The sequence below is a fragment of the Paralichthys olivaceus genome, chromosome 16 (genome assembly GCF_024713975.1).
Source record: "Paralichthys olivaceus isolate ysfri-2021 chromosome 16, ASM2471397v2, whole genome shotgun sequence".
NCBI classification, from domain to species: domain Eukaryota; kingdom Metazoa; phylum Chordata; class Actinopteri; order Pleuronectiformes; family Paralichthyidae; genus Paralichthys; species Paralichthys olivaceus.
This window is the reverse complement of record NC_091108.1, coordinates 11,532,501-11,555,318: the sequence shown is the minus strand read 5'-3', so window position 1 is coordinate 11,555,318 and position 22,818 is coordinate 11,532,501. Positions and strand designations below refer to the sequence as shown.

The window sequence follows — 22,818 nt, the reverse complement described above, 5'->3', positions numbered from 1 at the left end:
ACAGCACCATTTGCAGCAGGTCAATTTACAGCACCACAGGAAACATTGCTACATGTGGATGTAGGTGATTTTTTTCCTGAACTGGCTCAAAACAATATCCAACCACCTCTTGTGATAATGGTTCATTTGTTATTTTAAAGGGTTTAGGGCTGAAAAGTTTGGGAACCCATGGTTTAATTCATGCACAAATTTAATTTTAAGAATGACCGGAACTTATTTACAGGGAGTTGCATGCTCTACCTATTTCTTGGCCTGGTGCTGTCTACTTCCAGGAGTCTTAGATTTCAAATGAGACAATGGGATTAGTGTTAGAAGTGATTCCAGGCTAGATGTTTTCCCATGTTTCCAGTCTTTATGCCTAGCTAAGCTAATTGCTCAAGCCTAGTCATGTCTAATTTAAACTGCTCATTAAGCATCAGTGGATATGCAAAGTGTGGCCATCTCATTGTTAAAGCTTAATTTTTGAAGACGTGGAATATGTGTGATATCAAAATACAAAAATTTCAGTGCCTACTCGCCCATGTTTACATGTTATGGCTGATTCAACTTGCAGTCAGGTGGAAGTTGGTTGAGGCTAAACTGGGAGTTAGATAATTAACAAAAGTATGGGAGAATGAGGGAAATGTCAATCAAGTATGGTCTGCACAGGCCCACACAGACCTAAGAGGATGATTATTCAGGACTAATGAGTGTAAAGGCTTGTGTGGGTGTGCCATGTGTGTAGAGCCTTGAACAAACACGTATTCCCAAGAAAATCTGTTGTTTGTCAGTGTCCATTGTGGCTGATTTACTCTTTAAGGAGAGGCTGTTGAGACGAGCACAAAAAAGCAGAGCACCTTTAATAGAGCCCAACTACACTGTATCATACTGAAACAATAGAGAGTAAATGAGACACAAAACAAATGGTAAGTGACTTAAAATATGTACATTTATACACATGCGTGGGTATAGGGCTGTAAGTGACCTGTGGGTGCAATGAACACCAGTTTGGAACAAAACAAACATGGAGGAAATTATAAGAACTAAACAATCGTGGTTACAGAACATGAAATGTGACACTTTAAAACTGCTGAGACCTTACGTTGAAGTAGTTATCGTCATTCTTCATTAAGCGTAGGCATTTAATGAACATTTGTATATGTTTGCGTGTGGTTAAGCGGGTCATCCTTTTTGCACTGTTAGGCAGAGTTTAAGGTGAATTACTTCTTAGTAGAGACAGGAAAAGTTGTTTAGAATAAAGTGTAGTTAATGGAAGAGGTATATCACTGCTCATAGACCCATGTCAAGCTTAAAGTGTGTAGCCCGTAGCTTAGACACTGTATTTGTGTAGGGCTTAGTCAGCTTTAATATTGCATCTGCATAGCATTGACCATACATTCATCATCCTCACTCACACTGCTGTACCATATCTGTGCATAGAAAATCCTCATCTACACAAGAAACAAACCTGGTATACAGAGGAAGCCATTGTAGAAGTCACACAGGTTGGTTTCTTTTCCCCAATAAATTCCCTTTTATTCCATCATCACAAGAAATCGTTTAAAACAAATAATACTTTGTTCTTACTGTTGGGATTCAAGAAATGGTCAGCAGGCATTTGGGCATGTTTAGGGTTCCTTTAACAATTATCCCTCAAGGGTCGAATGGGGCCTTTAACTAATTTCAGCAAACAGATAGAGACAATCAACCATTCAAGCTAACATTCACAACTACCTACGCATTTTAGTCGCCAATTAACCTGAACTACATCTCTTTGAACTGGAGGAGGAAGCTGCAGTACCCAGAGGAGACCCTCACATGCACCGGAAAACTCCACAATTTAACTTGCAAACCTGTTTTGTTTTTCCACATGCCAGTGTCACTCTATACGTCACTAGCACAGACTACAGTGTCTCTTTGCTACACATGACACAAGCTGTTTTTAAAAAAAGTATAATAATCCCAACCCCAGTCTCTGACGTAAGTGGTTCTTTCTTGTAGTCAAGCAAAGTGTTGGTGCCAGTCGAACCAGTTTTTTTTTGGGGGGGGGGTTGCCAAAAGACAGTTCTTTGATGGTCAAAACTCAAAGAACTGGTTTGAGACAGGCACTAGTTCCGAACCGACCCTTGAGCTGTTTTGGTGGAAAGGGCTAAGAACAGAGGGCCAAACCCAGAACCCCCTTACTGATAGGTGACAGATCTACAGCCATGCTGCCCTTTCTCTTAATGATATTCAAGAAGAAATCCACAACAGGACAAATTATATGTTAAAAACCTTGAAGGACTTATACAATGGCTGCCACTGAATTACGCCAAACAATAGATGCACCCAATAATGTAAAAGTAATGTTTTAATGTGTTGCATTTGAATCTGCTGCCCAACCTTACTCTTGTTTTCAAATACCAAACAATAATTTGAGCAAGAAAGGTAGAACCTGATGAATATATATTGTGATATAGACAATGTTATATTTTGTTATGCTTTCTGGAGAAAGGCCTGATCCCATCAGAGATTTGGAGAACCTGGTTATACATGCATTAATGTGCAATTCAACGAGCAAACACACAAAACCGGATGCAGGATAAACATCATAAAAATCAACAATGTGTGGACCAAAATGTGTCCTTTCATGTCATGACGTTGAGTTGGTAAATGATGTACATTCCTGCTTTATTTGTTATAGATATGAAATCTCTATAGTCTTTTTGCATTGTTTTCTACATAGTATGGACAGACTAGCACAGTCCATTCATTGCAAGATGAAAACAAAAGAAAAAACCCATTCAGCTAAATCAGTTAAGAGCTTTTTTGCAGAATCAGAACCTCACACACTCCCATCAAATCTTTCCATCTATATACAGTTACATACTATACACACCTATTTTGTCTGCGCAATGTGTTGCGACCGTGCAAGTGTGCCTGTGCTCTATCTGTGAACTCATTACATTCTAATCCCTGCCAAAGTACACAGTCAGATAATATCCAATCTGCTGTTCTGGGCCAGGCACCTGGGATTGATCTATCAATCTATCATGCATTCCTTAATCCTCAAAAAGAAAATAAGTTTGAGTTTTCAAATAAGCTGAATTCTTCAGTCTGGCTGGCAAAGGGCTGTGATGAGGTTTTTTTTTTTTTTAGAGCCTGAAAGTAAAATCCAGCAGCAGACAATGAGGACAGCTCTGTGTAGAAAGCATGAACGTGAGTCGAAATGTGTTTTTAAGTAAAATCATTATGATGACATCCTGCTCTGAACTATGGAGTATGTGTTGAGTGTGAGTGGAGCGAGGAGCTGCAGGGCTATATTGGTGTCTGTTATACACACACATCTAATCCCAGAACAGCCTAGTGGAAGCAGCAGGCATAATCTTTGTAGATGGCCGTGCATGGGATCAGTAAAGTTCCTGCAGGAGCCCCCCATCTACAATGTTGTCCTCCTCTTTTCCGTTTCCATCTTCTTTTCTTTCTCCTTCGTTACTTTCCATCCGTGCAGATTGAGGACAGGAGTAAGGATACTCTATGTGATTTATACGATATGAATGTCTGTCTGCATGTACGTGTTTCCTAGAAGGTGAAGGGAGATTCACAGGCGGTGCTAGCATCAGAACAGGGTCCACTGCAGACAAAGTGCAGCAGAGAGCAGTGCAAGGCTCCAGGATCCTGCCCAGCTGGCAGATGGCAAACCCCCTCTCACCTTCACCGAGGGGGGCCTGGAAGGGTTCTCGTGCGCGCTGTCACCTCCAGGCTCTCTGCCGATGGGCCTCCTTTCACTGGAGGCGTCTGTTTGTGCTGGGGAAGACAGGAACAGATAGAGAGAAAGAAGAGAAGAGACAGACACAGATAAATGGTTTGGCACGTCACTGTAATCATGGTAATCTGCTTTGTTGAATGTCCTTCAGGTTTGTAAAATTGTATATTAGGGGCTCATCATCTCCAATTACCATTACCATCACCTCACTCCAAGGATTTTCAAAAACAATCTGAAATGAAAATGATGTGCGATTTTGTCTGTTACAGTTAAAGTGAGTTCATATGTGCATCTGAAGAAGCACAGCTGTGGCTGTTTTAGAGGAAAGGACCCAAATTTTATTTTGAAGAGTGCTTTGGAAAAAATTCAGAAATTCATGTGCAGTGCTACTAGGCTGCTCTCAAACTACAAACTCTCTTTGTAGGTAGCAAATCCCTTTTGTCTCTGTGCTTTTTCTGCTCTACAGAGACACAGTAAAATAAAAACTCAACTCAACTCACACACACACATCCGGTGGTGGACTGATGGGTCATCTTATCTCCAACAGGACCCTTTAAGCAGCCATTTTATCACAGTCCCCGCAAAACACACAAACACATAAAGCTGCACACACAAACACTTTGTTGCTGACATCAATGAAATCCAAGCTTTCCTGAAAAAGGACTTAACTCATATCTCTACCACTGGCTGCTCTTCCAGTTTCTCAGGCTTAATAACTTTGATATCACAATATCACTGCTCTGGTGGTGAACATACATCATCCCCCTTGTTGGGCTTTATTTCAATGATCAGATCACATCATCTTCTTATGCACATGATGCAAGACAGGGTTTTATTCCTACCTTAATTCAAGAGTGTGGTCTTTCAGTTTGAGAGCAAGACCTCCTGATTTTATGTTCAGATTTTGTAATGATCTCTCTCAAACCCCTGCTCTTTCACTCAAATAGCTCCTGCTTGTGCTTAGATTTGCTCTGCTGGTGACAGCTTTAGCTCTATTCCTCGCGCTCATGCTGCTTCGGTCTGCAGAAGTTTTCTTCTGCTCTTGGATGTTTTGTGCAACAAGTCTGTCTAAATTTCCCAAACCAATAGAAGGCCGGGTGTAGTGATAGAAGATGAAATTGTCATGCATTGGTTGATTGCAATTACAATGGCAGACTTGCCAGGTCTGCAGACAATCTGTGTGTTTAACAGAGTGTACGCGTGATGTGCACCTATCTATGTGGACTCCTATTACTAATGCGTCCTCAAAATAACAGTGACATACCGCACCCCTGACTTCAGACCAGGTTATGTTTGTCAAAAGCACAATCACTTTCCACGGCCTCGGCAGTGTAGCAACAATGTGCCCGACCACACCTCATTTTAAGATCAAGCACAGGTGGTTTTGCTATTTAAACAAGCTGGATGGGAAAATAACAACTGTGTGGGACTGAAACTGGCAAAGACACTTGCATTACGCTTGATGCTGCTTTGCTTTGCTTTGCTTTTAAGCTGTTATTTTGCTTCCCTCTGGGGGGGTGAAAATGTGTTATTGTCTAAAAGAAATCATGCATCCTTCTCTCTGCTCCTCTTTACGACCAAACCCAACCTAAAAATGTACATGATTGGATTAAAGACAGATGACCACCCTCAGTGGAGTCATACATTTAGTTTGTTCCCTCCAACAGGAGTGAAGGGCTCAGAGATCCCTGTGTGAGCACCCAAAGATAGATGACGTGACATCAAGGTTTGCTGATCCCAAAGGATACAGCAAGAAAAACATGCAGTCAAGGGTGAAGGATAGAACGAGTGTGTGTTGTGTCAGGGAGTAAACTATTTATCAGAGTACTGACAATGATCAGTGTCAAAATGTCTCTTTAGGCAGTCACAAAAAAAGCCAGGTTTGCAGTGATTGAAACCAGCGTGTGTGTGTAAACCAATCTGTCTAGATTGTTTAAATCCATCTGTGAACTTGGCTGCCAAACAACTTGACAGCCAGGTATGTGTTAAACGTTGCGTGAATATGAAACCTAAAAAGAGCTCTGCATAGCTAAATAAATCACTTCTTCACAGATATAATTTGGTCTTTTGGAGATGTCATCTGACATGATTTTTCTTTCACACATGCCATATCAAATATGTAATAAATGTTTTTTTTCATCTTCTGTAGAACTGAGAATGTACATCGACCCATCCCTATTATGCACATGGGTTTATGTGCATGCAAGTCTTACTAAGGCTTGGCAGGGCTCTAGAGAGAGAGAGAGAGAGGGAGAGAAAGTGTCCGCCAATGTTTTTTTTGTTCCAGTAGACAATAGACAAAGACATCATTTATCCCAAATCAGATTGCTATTATTGTTTCAGTGGAAATGGGCTGCATCTCATCAGAGACATGTCAGAAGACAGCAGTACAACACAACACTAATACTACTCCACTGCAGGCTGCCCAAGTGGCTAATTACTGGAGCAGGTCCTTGGTAGCTGTTCAGGAATGAATGGTGTTGGTGGAAGGGTTTGTGATTTGTTAAACAAAATAAAAATGGAGGCAGTAAAACTGATCGTCTAACTAAGGCAACCATTTGTGGGCAAAGCCAAACTTGGTAATTGTCTAGAGTGCCACTGGCTGGGAGACATAAACGAGTTGGAATCAAAGTAGTATTTTATTTTAAATCTCATATAGTTTCAAATGCCTTAATCAAAATTACATCTCACATCTATATGTGTCTATATGTTTTAGATCAAACTATTTTTAGATCAAACTATTTGCAAGAATAAAATGATTGATAAAATTATCACTGATTTGAGTTCTCGATGAAACATTTAAATTTGTTGTTACACAGGGAAAATAAAGAGCTCCAAAATAGAATACGTGATAATGCATTGCACTATATTCAACTTGGAGATATTACTTTTCAACAAGAGAACATTTTTGTTTGGTAGATTTGGCATTAATAACTCTTCATCTTTATCCTAACTGAGGAGAAACCTTCATGCGCAAGTAATCAGCTAATTCAACAAACTTTTTAAAGAATACATCAGACTGTGATGAACACTGTTATCACATGGTGTGAAAATATTGTGTCATGAAAATATTTACATATTACTCTAATGCTTATTATTATATAATATGGATATGTGAAGCATTTTAGCGTAGCATTAGGTGAGAGAAATGACATGATCGTAATTATAAAACAGAACAGTAGAGGCAGTAGAGATTTGAGGGGGGGAAAAAGAGGCTTATTGAAATAGTTAAGTCCCCAAAAGCATGAAACAACCTAAGGCACATCAAAACTGAAAACCAAGAGAGGCAGGAGGATAATGGAATGTGATGTTGTTGTCATAATGAGATAATGTTAGCAGATAAGCTGTGTTTCATGAGCTGGCTCATGACTAAATCCCCAAAAGAAGGAAAGAGAACAAGCAAGGCAGAAAAACCGAGGGTGGAAAGGGGTGAAAGATGATGTAAAGGGTTAGAAGAGGCAAATAGTTCAGAGGTTTGCTTTTCAGCATGAGAGAGATGTCGCTCCCATCAAGGATACATGATGGCCCACCGCCCTGCTTCTCCCATCACAACAACATTCAACTCTAAATGACATATGTTCTCTACCAGTAAAAGACAAATGTGATTTAATTGGTAAAAAGCTTTATTATAGTCAGCAAACGGTGACAGTGACAAACAAGAACAGGGCAAAACAAACGTGGGAGACAAATAGATGTTGAGAGATCTGTGCAACATCACAGACTTTAATGTCTAGGAGGAAATCTGTAAATGTGTGTGTGTCTGTGCTCTGTAATAGCATAAAGAATGGGTTGAGGGAGCTTTTATTTGTCATGAAAGCCTGCAGCAGACCGGATCGTGAGAAGAAAGAGGATGTGGCATCATGTCCCTTAATCCATCTGAATATCCAGCACTCATACAGGGACTGTGTTACCTTTAATACTACAGATACAACACAAGACCCTCTGCCACCTTGTTGACCTCTCTGTTGGCTGAGTGTGTGAGAAATGCATGGTTCATAGTGTCCTTTGCCATTATTGCCTCTCGAGGGGCAGCATGTGTGTTTGGAGGAGACTCCATTCCCACTGGCCTAGGAGCAACAACAGCTGCTTCTAACACGCCTGGACACTGCACCGAGGAAGAGGTGGGCCCCAGGTTCTTGCCAAGAGGAAGGAGGGATTGGAGGGCAGGGAGAGAAAGGAAGGGAGGACTAAGGGTTGGAAGGTGAGTGGGCGGAATAACAAAAGTCTTGGCCATCATTTCTTTGGAAAAATTCTTAGGGACAGAAAATTGCATGATGGTTGTCCGGGCAGCCATTTTATTTTTCTGCTGCTCTTCTCCCTCTCGCTTTCCTTCCCTCATCTGCTTTGTACTTGTTTTGGTTTGTCAGCAAACCGGTCACTGCTGCTGCATAGTCTAAATCATCATATTTAAGTCTCTTGATAAGATTCTGCCCATTTTCCCATCAACGTGTCATGCATAGACAAGACAACACATTCTTAGTGGCCCCAAAATCGAATTGCAAAAGATGTGATTTGTGCTATTCACACTGGGCCAGAGTTTTGGGCCACTTGAGCCGGCCAACATAGCCTCACAGTAGGAATGCACACAACACACATGGACACCCAAAAAGGAAAACAAGGTCCATGTATGTGTTTTGCATGTTTGTCTGTGTATGTGTGTTTGCATGAGGTGTGCAAGTCTCCTCTTCGCAGAATACTTGCATTGTAGCAGTAATCCAGTGAGAATTGTGCTACTGCACTGGGGCTTAGCAGGTTGTCATGCTATATGCCATCAAGATGACAAGGCAGCTCATCCAATCTACGCTCAGACTTGTATCCATTATTAACACAGCTATTTGCTCAATTTAATTGTTCAGTGTTTTCTCTGAATGAGAATTGTGTTGTAGCGTCGCACTCTTCCTTTAGAGTAACCTATGTTGTACAGTTTAACTGAGCTTAACAAACCACAGATGTTAGATCTGCAATTGGAAGACTTATTTGTTTATCAGGAGCTTTAGAGCACTTGTGGTAGTTTTCACTCATCCACCTGCTGTGTACAATTATAAAAATGGTCAGAAGGTAGAGCGCTGATTTATGGCACATAGAGGGAGTGTGGTGGAGGTCAACAGCTTGCTCCTCCTCTCTCTCTCATTCTCACCATATTCCTCTCTCTAGGCTCACACCCATGTCTTGACCTTGCAGGTTTTCTCCCTGCTAAGCCGTTGATGGGAGACGGATACAGAGGGGTGGGGTGGGAGGGGTTGTAAAGCAGCTCATGGTCCTGAATTTTGACAAGGCTATTGGGTCTGCCTCACGGCGATGTTTCATTAAGAGAGCTGACCTTTGACTCATTGTTTTTAATCACTCACACAGTCAGAAACACATATGTAAGCATGCACACAGACGAAAAAAAATAAAGTACACATGGTGCATGTACTAACACACAGACACACATGCGGACATGCTGTCTGAATTAGTTGGTGGACGAGTATGTGCTTGGTTCCAGTTTAAGTCCAAGAGTTGTGAGCATGCCTCAGAGACAACTGTTCCTCTACTTCCTCTGTGACAGCTCTGGTAGGCAGCCAAATAATGGCACTGTTGATTTGCTAGATGAATCCTTATTTGCTTTAAAGAGATTTTTATGCAACCAGCCAATATGTGGTCCATGTGTTCCAGCTCAGGGTTTTGCAAATACAGTGAAATTAGTTTTTCTATTAGACCATGATTCACCATGATGTGTGATTATATATTTGTCATCTATCCAAAGAAGTTTTGGAAGATGTTTGTGTGGATTAACTGTTCAGCTGCCTTCTTTTGCAGCACAGCAATCAGATGGTCTACTGTTAGGATAGGAATGGTCGTCATACATCCTTAGAGTACACATCCATTCAGTTACTCCTAACTCCCATATTATCATAAACATATATTTTTCACATGCACAACAAACTTGAATGTATGCTGTCCAATAGACACCAACAAATGGTGTATACAAGTGTTTTCAACAGACACAGAGCAATCAATCTGCCTCCAATCAGACCTTTGAATACCAAGAAAAGATGGATGCTGCTCCTTGTGGCAATGGATCAAGACTGTCCTGACACTATTTGGTACATCAGGAGAATGTTAAAACTCTATGGGTCACAATGTATTTTTAATGCTTCTTTTTAACTGTCTTACATACAGACATTTACCTTCCCAAGAACTCACACAATGTTTCCTTATCTCTTTTCACACACTTTCTCTCAAAGGGTGCTAAGGTTAGAGGGTGGGCAAAAGGAAAGGATGCATTCACGCAGTTCATGACTGGCCATTCATCTCTTTGCTCTTTTTGTCTATGGTTCACTCTTTATGTGGTGCCATGTCAGGTTGAGGCTCCTCAACCCATCAAACTAATCTCCCTGTTCTGTATTCTAAGTTACACACTGAATTTCCTTGCACACACACACATACACACAAAGTCGCTGTTCTGGGAACTGTCCTTTTGGTTCACAGGCAACCTGCGTAGGGGAATCCAGGACTTGTACAGGGTCTCTGGCAGGCCACTCGAGGGGCTAAAGGGCCAAAAATACAGGGGCACCAGTGGGGTACACATCAGAGCCTACAACTAACCTAGCAACGGGCACAGCAGCATGGCAACTCCAGAGCAGGGATCAGTGCAATGGAATCTAACCAGTGCGATTCTAAGACTATTAAGCTCCTTGGCAAGATTAAGATTTACTCCCCTAGATTCACACACACAAACACATACACACAGAAACAAATAGGCTAAAGGGGCCATGGGAGGACAGTGACCTCTACCAGTCAATGTGACAGATTCACAAGATGGAGGGGACTCCTGAGGAGAAAGCAACCTCTATGAGACAGAGGAGCAAGTACAACTTCTCAATCTTACAGTGGCACATACACTGCATTCCCCACCAGAACACTCATTTGCCATTTGGATGATATCAGTGTTGAGACACACACGCCCAACATTACACCTGCCTGCACTCAAACGCCAGATGCCTCATTGCACTGGCAGGTGTCAGATTGTCCTTGTCGACAGACAAGCGTGAAGGATGCAGAGATAAACTCACATTCATATTCTTTTGCCCCCTCACCGAGACACACATGCGTGCACACACTTCATTTCCATCCATTATAGTCAATAGGAAGAACACATCAGGTAGCACTCAAGAGATATTGTTGCTGTTTATGTCTCCTGTCTTAACATTCCACACACAAATCTCTTCTCTTGCCCACTGCAGTCCACCAATCAGTACAGTCTCAAGATAAATAATATCCCCTCTAAGATTCTCTCTTATACTGCACAGCGAATGTAGCTTTTTTTTGTGTGCCAAGAATCCAATGATGACTTCAATGCTTCAGAGGATATAAGCTGAATATTTTCAAGTTTGTTAGAATGTGTAAACTGTCAATAGGGTAACAGTAAGCAGCAGAGAATAGATTGCCACCTTGTGTAAGTCCATGTGACCAGCCTCCTATGAATTGATACCATCTAAGTGATGCTCGCCTTTTCAACTTCAAAGGTTTTTCAGAGATCTGTGTGGGTTAGGAAAGGAGAAAGAAAAACGTGGTGTGATGTTATAAATGTTTGATTTTGTGGGGGTGAGTCAAATACTTTGATGTATACTTTTGGTTGCATAACTGACTGCAGTTTTAGAAACAAATTAGACATGTGAACTACATTATCTATGCTGTCAGTGGGCCTTCCAATCTGATCTGTAATCAGCTGAAGCAGTGAGAGGTCAGCCCCATCCCAGCCCGCAGGCCTGACAGTCTGTTCCAGGTTCAACTCTAATTGCCAAATCAATTATGGATAAGAGAGAAGGGCTTCGTCGCTCTCACTGCTGGTCAATAGGATAGGCTTTTAATGAAGTGACTTGTCTTGCATGTGCGTCCCTTTGATACATACACGTTTATAAGACCACACACACAGACTCCCACCGCAGGTAGTCAATACAAAAATTGGCTCACTGCTTTCAGCTTCCATTATCTGACCAGTCATGCAATGCTAATGCAGCTCTGCTATCTAAAGCAGATAGTCTGATCATGGTTTTGCCTAAAAATTAGTTTTAATCTTTGCTCTCTTTTAAGGTGCTTGCCTCATTTGGAGAATTCCATCTCAAGTCCCTCCATGCTTTCTTTCCCTTTCTCCTCACTAGGTTTGTATTTCCCCCTGCATACCAGGGTGAACTGAGACAAAGAGGATCAGACTCATCCCTGCTTATCCTTCAACAGTATTTTTCAATATCAATGGAATGTCTGTCTTTATTTTCTCAGTGCTGTGTTACGGCAGGAATGCCAGTTTCTGGGTTAGGAGCCAGGGTTGGGCTACGGGCAAGGCAGGCAGTCAAGAAGGGTAACTCCCCCGCCCACAATCCCATCCAATCTCCATCTCAACAATCAGAAGCTTGCATGGGTACAGGCATTAATAAAGAAGCCTAAATAAACTAGGGCTGTCACAAGGTTGCCTCAGTTGTAGTTCCTTCTGTTGGTGTGTGTAGCTTGCAGCATTGCAACATTTCCATAAATCCATTCAGCACTGATTAATTGTGGTCCCAATGACAACAATGACAAGTTTAATCTGAGCGTGGCTGCAGTTGCGGGAAAGGGTGGTGTGTGAGTATGTTAAGCACACAATAAATTTCAAGTCATATCTACTGAATTTGCAGCTTTCAATAAAATAACTCTTTATGAGTCTGGACACCATCTTTAAACTGCCATTTACTGCTTGGGAACCTGCACATGTTGTAAGGATTTCTCGCTATATAAGTGGATAAGAGCTCCTTTTGTAGTACTGTAGTTAAAGACATTTATGTGGCGACAAAATCAGAGCATTGAGTCACGAGCATTCCTTTTTTCTCGGCTAGTAAACTTCATTGCAATTATACAAAAAGATAAATTCTATGTATCGTTTTTTACTAACTTCCGACATAGTAATTCCAAACACTTCCTTTAGTTTATATCAACACCAAAGATTCTTGGTGTTTCCCAAACAGGATCCCAAAGGTGTGCTGGAGAGGCTCAATCATAAAGGTTTCAACGATACTGCTTAGAAAGGAAATGATGATGCTGGCTAATGAGAACCATTCTCCTCTGATGACCTCATGCCTAGGGAGCCCTTCAAGCTAATATGCTCTCAAAGTGCCATAAAAAAGCCACAGGGCAGAATGTGCCAAGCTAGGATGAAAGAGGAGACTACTGAAAAGCTGGGTGGAAGATAATATAAAAAAGGATGGATGAGGACAGCAGGAAATTGGAGATAGTTGATAACTAATTATATTGTGTAAAATAGAAAAAAAACATGTTATCTGAAGATTTCAATAAAACATAATATGGCCCAATCCCATTTTACCCCTTGGCCCTAGCCCTTGGGCCTTCCCCTTGGTTTTGTGAGTTACCGTGTAGGGCTAGTCTATCCCAATACCTGTTGGGACAGAGGGCCAAGTGTTTGGGCTTTATAGCCCTCAAAACAAAGATTGTTTTTTCCGACCCTCACTTAAAACCAAGGGGTACGGAAATTTCCCAGAATGCCTTGAAAATCACCAGAAAGCTGGGAGAGAGACCTGCAAATGTAGCAATTTCTCCATTAATATGGATTTAAAAAATTAAGATAATGATTACAATATCTTAGTTTAAAATTGTTTTAATCAGTGATGTTACTGAACTTTACTGCTCCTCTAATAACAAAGCATCCTGGCAGAGTTGCAAACAGTCTAGCTAACGCCTTCTTGAAGGGCTCTCCCAATTCATAGGGGAAGATTTCAAGCACTACCCCTTGTGACTCCGTTTCAATGGGCAAGATAACCCTCGCAAACAAGTTGTGGAGTAGGGGTAGGGAGAAGGGGTGAAATGGGATTGGGCCTATATATCAGGTATTTTTAGTGCTGCAAATGGGTTTGAGCACTTTTTTCTAAATGATCATCACTATAATTGTTTTGTTAGTAAGGTATATTTCCTCAAATTAGTTCCATATGGAATAATACTGACATTTCTCAATATAATTCACAGATTTTCTCAAGGTAAGTATTAAAAATATTGTGCAATCTTATTCACTAGCTGTGTCACAGATGAGTCGGAATATCTACGAGGAATTGTAACTTACTCCTCCCACATCCATACGCAAACCAGACCATCTCCCAGCCCCGCCAAAGCTATCTCTGATCCTCTGGTTCCTTCTTCCCCAGCCCTGCTCTGCCCTGCGGAGCTCACTCTCAGCCCCTTGAGCTCTAGATGAAAGGCTAGGGGAAATGGCAGTCCTACTGGTAATATCCGCAATGGGACATCTGCTGTCCAGCCGGCCTCTACACACGCTAGTCCTCAGAGGCCCAGGCTCATTCCAGGTCCTAGGATGGGAAGAACGAGGGTTGGATTGGGTCTACCCAGCCTGGCAGAGAATACGAGCACCAAATCCCTCATCCACCCTCTCACGCTAGATTGAATCATAGGTTTCTACAATCACCTCTTTGAACCTCAACCCTTAACTTTTTATCTTCACGTTAGCTGAACTCCCATGCCTCGGTTACCTCTTGCACTGTAGCATCACGTCATACAGGTCTATGGTATTAGCCCTGCATTTTCGTGTCAAAGGGTTTTCCTGCTCTAATACCTCTTTTGACCATTTGTTCTCTCTCCAACACCAACTTTCATCTCTCCTCCCTTAATCTCCAGTTTTCTAAAATGAAAGGTCAATACGTGCTGGGTCCAGAGCAAAAACATTCTGCAGTAAATTTGAGGCCAATCCATTGTAATCCTGCTAATACTGGTGTAAGGTTGACCATATCCTGCCAATGCAGACGATAATGTTGGGAATGTACTGCCCTTGCCAGGGTGAACAGCTGTCGCACACCTTTACAGCCTTATAGTCTTTGGAGAGACGTTCTCTCCATTCCTTTGACATTCAGGTATAAACACAGCAGAAACTCAAAAACATACTGCATGGTATGACACTGAATTACAGAATCAAAGTCATTATTTCAAGGTTATATCAGACACAGTATCTCCTCACAAGAATAATTGTGTGCATGCATGAACAAAAGAAAGGCTGAAAGGAACTTTGGGTATTGAGGGATGGTGAATACAAGTCTCAAATAGGTGCGCTTCAGACCTAAATTTAAAATGAGCTGATTGGGTCCTTTTGATTAGTCTCTAGGAAATGCATGCATGTCTATAAAGTCCCCCAACATTGATATATGACAAAAGTATATGTGTACAACTATCTTTCTGAGGACCATGTGACAATTAGCCCTTCAACTGTGAGGACAATTTGGTCAGTCTTCTGTAAAACTTGTAAAGGGCTGTAAGGGATAACACTTTTAGGGTTAGGGTTAAGATTAGAATTAGGTTAAGGTTAGGATAGGATACAGGCAAAGTATTATGTAGCTGTGTCCTCACAAAGGAAAAGACCAAGTATATATGTGTGTGTGTTTAAGGGTTAGGGTTAAATATACAAAAAAAACACTTCACCAAAGTAGCAGCTGTGAATTTGAAATAGTGTTCAGAGTTTACTTCCCTTAGGGTCAGATTTACACCACACACATACAAACAGCTGTTTCCTTCTGTGTAAGGGTATGCACGGAGAGTAAAGTTAATATATTTGTCCCTCTCTCCAAGGAAAACAGAAGCACATTGATCCCCTCTTAAATCTTCCCATCTTGTCACATATAGATAATTATGTTCTTGAACAGGATGGCAAAGCAAGACAAGCATTGCCAGCGGCTTCATGCTAATAGACAGGTTTAGCGACTGAAGTGCAGTGAGTGAGAGCAATGCCAGGGGTGTCTTCACTTTCTTGATGAGCTCACCAGTGTTCCTGACAGATGGTGTTTGTTACCAAAAGAGAATTGTACTTCCATGGCTGTGCGATTCACACTTTTTCACTGCATATCCCTCTGGCTCAATCACAGATAGTGTTTATCCATGCGTGTACCTCGCCTCCTCCTCTGAGATGGATAACCTGCTTTTCTCCTGCGTGTGCTTCTCACACCTTTTTCCAGGTGGACTGCCTCGACAGCAGCACAAACAAAACTATACTGCACTCAAACACAAAGGGTATAGCAGTGGGATTTTATTTTTCTGCCATGTTCCGCCCTAAACTCCTTTAACATTTCATGAAAACTAAAAGCAAACTTCCATCTTCCCTTGCACTTTCAATGCAATAGAATAACATCTCTTCCATGTCTATTTTCTCAGATTTGCATAAAAGGCCAGAAAAGAACTGCTGGAAATTCACTCAAGATTGTTAGGAAGCAGGCAGACAAATACAAAGACATTTGGAGTCTCCTTTCTATATCTAATGGAGAGATGGTCTAATGTGCCACTCTGGGTCTTTTCTAGAGATTAATACGTTAATAGGGCAGTTACAAATGAATAGCTCCTTTGGAAAGAGCAGTCATAAGTGTTCCTGGGCTAATACAGTTAATAAGCCATAGTCACGCCACAAAATGTACCACAGAGGAGGCTCTCATAGCCGTAGGGCAGAGGGATGATATGGTTCATTAAAGATTCACTGAATAATTCTCCTGTTCATGGCTGTGGTCATGGCTTCGTACATGACCAGGCCTTGTTTAGTTGGCACACAAAGTACACTAGCATGTCTCCAGGCAAAAGTAGCAGGATCTGAACCGCGATCAAACAGGCATGAGATCATGCAATCAGACTGCGCTTTCTTCTAGTAGTGGAGAGCAAACTGGAGTGTGTGAAAAAAATGTGACTTTTCCAACTCCCTCTCTCAAGCCTACACATACATAGATCTACATATGTATAACTCAGTTTTCTTAAAGTTGCCTGCAATCCTTTGGTTTTCACAACTATTCTTAGTTATGTATGAAGAAGCACATACATCTACATAATTTCAGTATGCAGAGCCCTGTGTGCATGAATCCCATCTCCTATAAGACTTGCAGCAGTTCCATCATATCTGAGTGATGATAGAGACAGTCAGTCTGTCCTCTGCAGATTAGTGCTATTCATTAACATGTAATGAAGTCTCCCCTCAGCAGAACAGTGGGTGGTCATGCCCCCTTTTTAACATGGACCTTGGGAGCTCTGCCACATCTACAGTAGCATACAAATGAACAGGCAGATGGAAGTTAAAATATGCCATCTATCACTTTACAATTCCACCAACGCAAGGAATTCCTTTAACAGTTGCCAAGATTGTTGCTTGTATTAATAAAGGTTAAACCAATTTTTGTGAAGTCATGAGAGATCATGAGAGAAATAGATCAGACAATCTGTTTTTTGTTTTTCTATTTCTTCTTTAACATATTTTAAACTCAGTGAGTCGATTCTACACTGAAATGCTAATTTTAAAGTGTCGAGCAATACATTGTTGCAAGATGTCAGATGTATATTGAGCTCTAAAGTCAGAGGAAATCCTTGATCCAGAACTGGTCACTTTATTGTGCATGCATTACTTAACCTTGGCCAGTGTAAATGGAAAATACAAATAGAGTATCGTTACTCCAGAGGACAAGTGTTGTCCAGCTCCTACCATTCATAGTCCACAGAGAAGTGAATTGCTTTGAGGCATGCAATGAACTCCTGAAATTTTCCTGAAATTCTCAGGAGGGGCTGTACGTTAGATTTCAAATGTCGAAGTCAATTGCTCCTGACGTATTCTGTAACTTTTCCTACCAACCCCTGAATGAAATACCCTAAAATCTCTGTGTGAGCCTGTACGAGAATACAGCAAGAAAATGTCAAAGGTTGATACGTTTCTAACATGAGACAGATTCAAAAGTTAATAAACAACAACAAAGAATATAAATATCTCAGAATGAAAGAGGTGCATGTTAAAGAGGCAGAAGAAGTTGTCAAATTGGACAGACAACAGGGTTCAAGAGCTTTTGTTGATAAGAGCCGGTTCCTGCCCCCTGCATGATTTACTCATTAACCCCATCGCCTGAATGTTCCGGACATTTTCCTATTATTGTGAACGCGTCTAATCTGAACAATATCTGGTTGAGTCCAGAAAATGTCCAGACCCAATTTTCCATAGATCTTGTCTGAAAGATGTGAAAGAGAGTTGCCTCATAATCTGCAGTCTGTTTTTATGGACACCAATCGGCCGGTCACCTTTCCAAGTTGCATTGTGTAACTAACATTGTTTTGAAAGCTCAAGTACAGCTGAACAGAGCTTATCAAGATATGGATTTAAACTTTGAGCACAGTCTAATTGTTATTGTTCTGTAAATCTCGGTCTGTGGTTTTGATTGATTATCCCCTGCTGTTGACACACTGCCTCTGTTGTCAGAGCTCTGAGGAAGGCAGGCGTGTCACAATGAGGAGCAGGGCAGCAAAGACCTGTCCAGAGCTGTGTTACTGGGAGTGTAATGGCTATTGATTGGTGCATTAGCTGTATATTGGCATGACTGTATTATCTTTTGATTGCTGACTTAGAGCCCTGACATCTTGTGAGTATTATGTTGTACAGTAATAAATTGCATTGGATGATGTGTCATAGAGGGAGTTTTACTTCTTGTTCTAGTTTAATTTTGATTGACAATTGTGGCCTAGTACTTTACTTCCAGGACTAAATATAGCTGCAAGTAGTTACATGATACAAGCACATTATGTTACATGAGTACTTTAAGGATTTAATTACCAAGCCAGCAGTCGTCATCATGATTGAGGAAAACACTAAAACACTGATGGGATATGTCTTACTTCCTGTCAACACTTAAATTGTAAGTGTGCTGAAAATTGAAAATTGTCCTAAAATACGTCAGTGTTGCACTTGGAGTGAGGTCTGTTGAAAATACAGATCCAGTTATGCAAGGGTTTCTGTAGGTTCCAATAAGTTCAATTTAAGATCTTTTTCAGATCAGAATGAATGAAGTTTAAGATAAAGTCCAAGTATGACAGATATAAAGGTATATCAGAGTCACAGAATTACTTACACTTCCCCATGGTTACAGCGAAGGTGAAGTAGTCTAGTCAAGAATAACCCTTGACACATGACATAATCTTACAGACTACAGGTAGAGACAGTTGGTACATAATCGTTCCCAAGGCCAAGCCGAGTAGACTGATATTAATAATGATATAATAATAATTTAATGCAATTTATATTATCTGCCAAAAATGATGAATGTCATGGTAAGAAGATCGAGACGACTAGCACACTCAAATGTCTTGCATTTACTTGCGTGTACATCATAAGGCACATGTTAATGTATGTAGCCCTCTGTGAAAAATCCTTCTATGTTGAACTGAGTAAATATGCAAAATTTCTGCAGTCTTGAACTTGGAGACCAAAAAGAATCAGCTTATCACTGGACCTTCCCCTCATTACATTCTCCTGTCTGCTTGGATGCCTCAGCACACAGAATCCCCGAATGGCCTATATACCAACCACATAAAAAAGAAAGAAATAATAACATTTATATCTAACCTGCACCCGCTGCTATGGTGTATATGGTTGAGTGTGTTTTTGCTTCTCCATGTTTCTGTCTAGTCTCACCTTGCTAGTAAGTAAATGCTGTACAACAAACTCCTAAGTGTTACCGTGTAGTTAAAAAATACCAGCATGATAATTAGAGATGATTAACATGAAGCTTCTACAGGAGATCAAATGATTATCATCAAAGCCAACACAAGTCCTAACACCTCTTCACTAGTGTGTATATGTTTGTGAGCCTCTTGTGTTGCCACCTTTGCTGTAACCTCAAGGAGATGCAGTTGGCCAGGATTGCAGAGTGTGAAAATGTGTGTTAAAGTAAATTTCCCTCTCTATGTAGGAGGTGAATCAAAGAGTGACTTTGTGGCTCCGAAAAAAAGATCAGAAGCAGCTCTGTTCTTTGTTTTAAACTGCACTAAGTTATCGGATTAAAGGTAGAGCACAATTAAAAATATCACAATGATATTATAAATCACCATACTGATCGGTGTGGGCATGATGTGGGATGTGAATGGTAAAATAGGTGCAGGGTTTATATGCAGAGTGACGGACACTTACAGATATTTTCTTGACCATCTCCTGAGGCTTGACATCCATCTTCATCATCACAGCCTGTGGAGCTGCCCTCTGACTTCCCACTGCCCAGCTCGTCCCAGGCCTCCACCTGGTCCAGGTTCGGAAACCTCTCCTGGGTCTCCTAAACCACAAACAAAGCAATACACGGTCTATAAAGCACTGGTTCATGTATGATATTACTATTTTCTGCATCATAATTATCTGCTTCTATACAGTTTCCACCCTCTAGTCTCTCTGGGAGGAACATTTGATTTATGACAGTTGAAATCCATTTCCTGCAACGCCACATAATACCAGTAAGGAGAACAGAGGGTCCCAGTGGATCATCGAGCTTCCTCGTGTCTCCTGTGTTACTGCGCTTAAGTTGACACAACACCGCTCCTGCCCAGATTTAACAGGCCTCGTATATTTTAGTGTCCATCAGATGACACATAGCCTCCTGGAGTTAGAGTAGAGCAGTGTGGGTGGTGTACAAGAGCAAGGGCCCTGGGTGGTAGGATGATGTGTTGCATTTAATTACAACCACATTTTAAGAGGAACATTGATTATAAGGTTGAGGAACAGCATCCCCAAACTGCAACATGCAGCTTTTCTTTTAAACTCAGTACAAGGTTCCTGGTGTTCAGTTTGGATAACTCATGTATGTTTAATGCTCAACATAATAAGAATGACAGAGTTTTCATTGCACAATCTATTTCTGTGGCAATTACATCTGCAATCATCCTGATGTTCGTTTATATTTCAGTTCACTCATTGAGCAAATCATGATCTGTGAAATTTGAATTTCAGTGCATCAAACCATCAACGGATTTTATACAGTTTACAGTTTAATAGATTGTGAATCATTTGCCACGCAATTTTACTTCAATATTTTATTTTATTTGACAGCCTGACTTGTGGGAAGCATATCACATCGTACTACGACCAGAGTTCAGAGTTAAGACTCAGCCTGAGGCACGAAGCACTCTTCTTTAACACTCATCTCAGCATGGGGAAAACTAATTGGACCACCTGCTGGCCCTTCCTGCTGTCCACCATCATCAAGGTGGTCTTTGTTCCATTACACCATATCTGAGTAGCTCTGATGACACAAGAACAAATGGTGCTTTGGAGTAAGAAGCCAGGACACAGGCATGAATACCAGATTTGAAGAACATGTGGAACAATAAAGACACATGCGGTTTGCTCATGTTGACCATCCTTTTGCTTCATGTGCACATACTCACACCATCAAACATTCATGAGAAAGCAGATAAATATAACTCCTGGAACAAAACTGACATTCACATGGAGCAAACAAGCACTAAAGACATGCTGAGAGGTGGCTTGGGATGTTGAGGAATGACTATTATCCTTGTTATTGACAGCAGATTCTATAAGTCAGTCAGTCTCTCAAGCTTTGAATACCCCAAAAGAAACATTACAACCACAACCATCTCAAGAGCAAAATTCCCCATTTTTTCCTCCATTAACCTCATATAATATTTGGTCACATCACCCACCCTTAAGAGTCAGCCGTGCTAGCAGCAGTTCACAAATTAGAAAAGGTTGTTTCCCACCTTGTTAGAAACCCACGCAAAGCGTAGAGGACGTTAGCATATAAATGTTGGACTGTCAACAGTAATTCTGCAGCAGCTCAGCTGATGTCAAAGTTATCAGAAGAACAGGTATCAGTATCCTTTCTGGTTTTAATGCCAGAATAGTTATTACCACAACCAAACACATTCCCGACACTAGCAGGCACTTTTGATATTGTAACTCTATATGACTGTCATGTATCCCATTTGTGAATGCACCCCCCTTCACTCAGACCCGAGTGGGAGAAAAGGAGTCATGAACAATCATAACACGAGGCCAAGCTTCATGAAACTGGAGTGTGCCCTTTAGCACAAGCAGCTAAAACATATCACTCATGCCCACCACAAAATAAATTGAAAGCCACTGACGGTCAGTGAATAGTTTGGTTTTTGGACAGTTAGGTACAAGAGGATTACTTTGAAAAAATATGAACATTATTACACACTCACACTTTTGCACTTTATGGCTATAGAGAGGCTCGCATTACAGCCTGTTGACAGGCTCTTTGTGAGTCTGGGTTCCACCTGTTTTGAGGCTGAAATGTGATATGCCGTGTCGAAATAAGGACAAGCTTTGGTTTGGGACTTGTGGCTCATAAGAGACACAATAAAAAGCATCATTCCTGCTTCAGCTGTAAACTATACCAAGTAAAGTGTCATACTCATATTTCTCCTCACACTCTGAGGAAACTGTTGTGCTGCTATGAATTACAGGTGAAAGTACAATTACTTGTGTACAAGAAACGTATGAATTTAAGTCTCATTCACTGCATTAATCCAGATATTTTAGCTGAGGCCTGCAGAGAAAAGATAAGAGATAATGGAAGATCGACAGAAAGAGAGAGAAAACGTCTTTCTTGTTTCTGGACAGCTACCATGATAAACACATTAAGCCTTTTTATTATGCAGAGCAACTGAATAAATCCAATTCGCATTCCATGAGTTCACAAGAAAATGCTGTGCTGAACAGCAGAATGTTGTGTACCAACACCATCCAGATAACCAGTTGGGTATTAAGCTAATAACCGGGCCGTTCAGAGGACGTTTAACACAATGCCGCTTGGCCCAGCTGTCCTTAAAGCATGTTAATTAGAGAGGGAATCAATTAAGGCGCCGTCGCTGTGGAAACCACAGTCGGATCGTTCTAGAATTGTTGGTTGGCCGCTGTCCAGAGCAGTTTGTTGGTTTGTTGTGATGAAGTCAGGTCTGAAAAAGTGCCAGAGCTCCACTGTGGTTAATTCAGAGGTAACACATAGGGAAGTGAACTGTTTCATTCCAACAACACATTAAAGGAGAAATTTCTAATTTGTCTCTGGAGCTAAAGGAAGAGAGATGGACATTATTGAAATATGAGTTCTTATACACAGCAGAATGAATTATAAGCTGTGAACAGTCTCCCTCTCTCCCTCTCCCTCCCTCCCTCACTGCTTTAAAAACACAGAAAGACTTTTGCTGTACTGAAAATGGCATTTATAAGCAGTGACCACATCTGAGGAAGTTCTTGCACATTAATACTGAGCAACATATGTTAATTTCCAACATGCAAAAATAAAATG

At 41.1% G+C, this 22,818-nt stretch overlaps 1 protein-coding gene across 4 annotated transcripts in view; it reads right to left on the bottom strand.

The window, feature by feature from the left end:
* Positions 1–822: 822 nt before the first annotated feature.
* gpc5c (glypican 5c) overlaps positions 823–22,818 on the bottom strand; it is a 95,405-nt gene continuing 73,409 nt past the window's right edge. For all 4 annotated transcript variants that reach the window (XM_069511218.1, XM_069511219.1, XM_020113078.2 and 1 more), the window contains 2 exons: positions 19,668–19,806; positions 823–3,765 (listed from right to left, as the gene is read on the bottom strand). In XM_069511218.1, the coding sequence (XP_069367319.1) occupies positions 3,578–3,765; positions 19,668–19,806 (327 nt within the window). In that variant the 3' untranslated portion in view covers positions 823–3,577. The remainder of the gene's footprint in view (positions 3,766–19,667; positions 19,807–22,818) is intronic.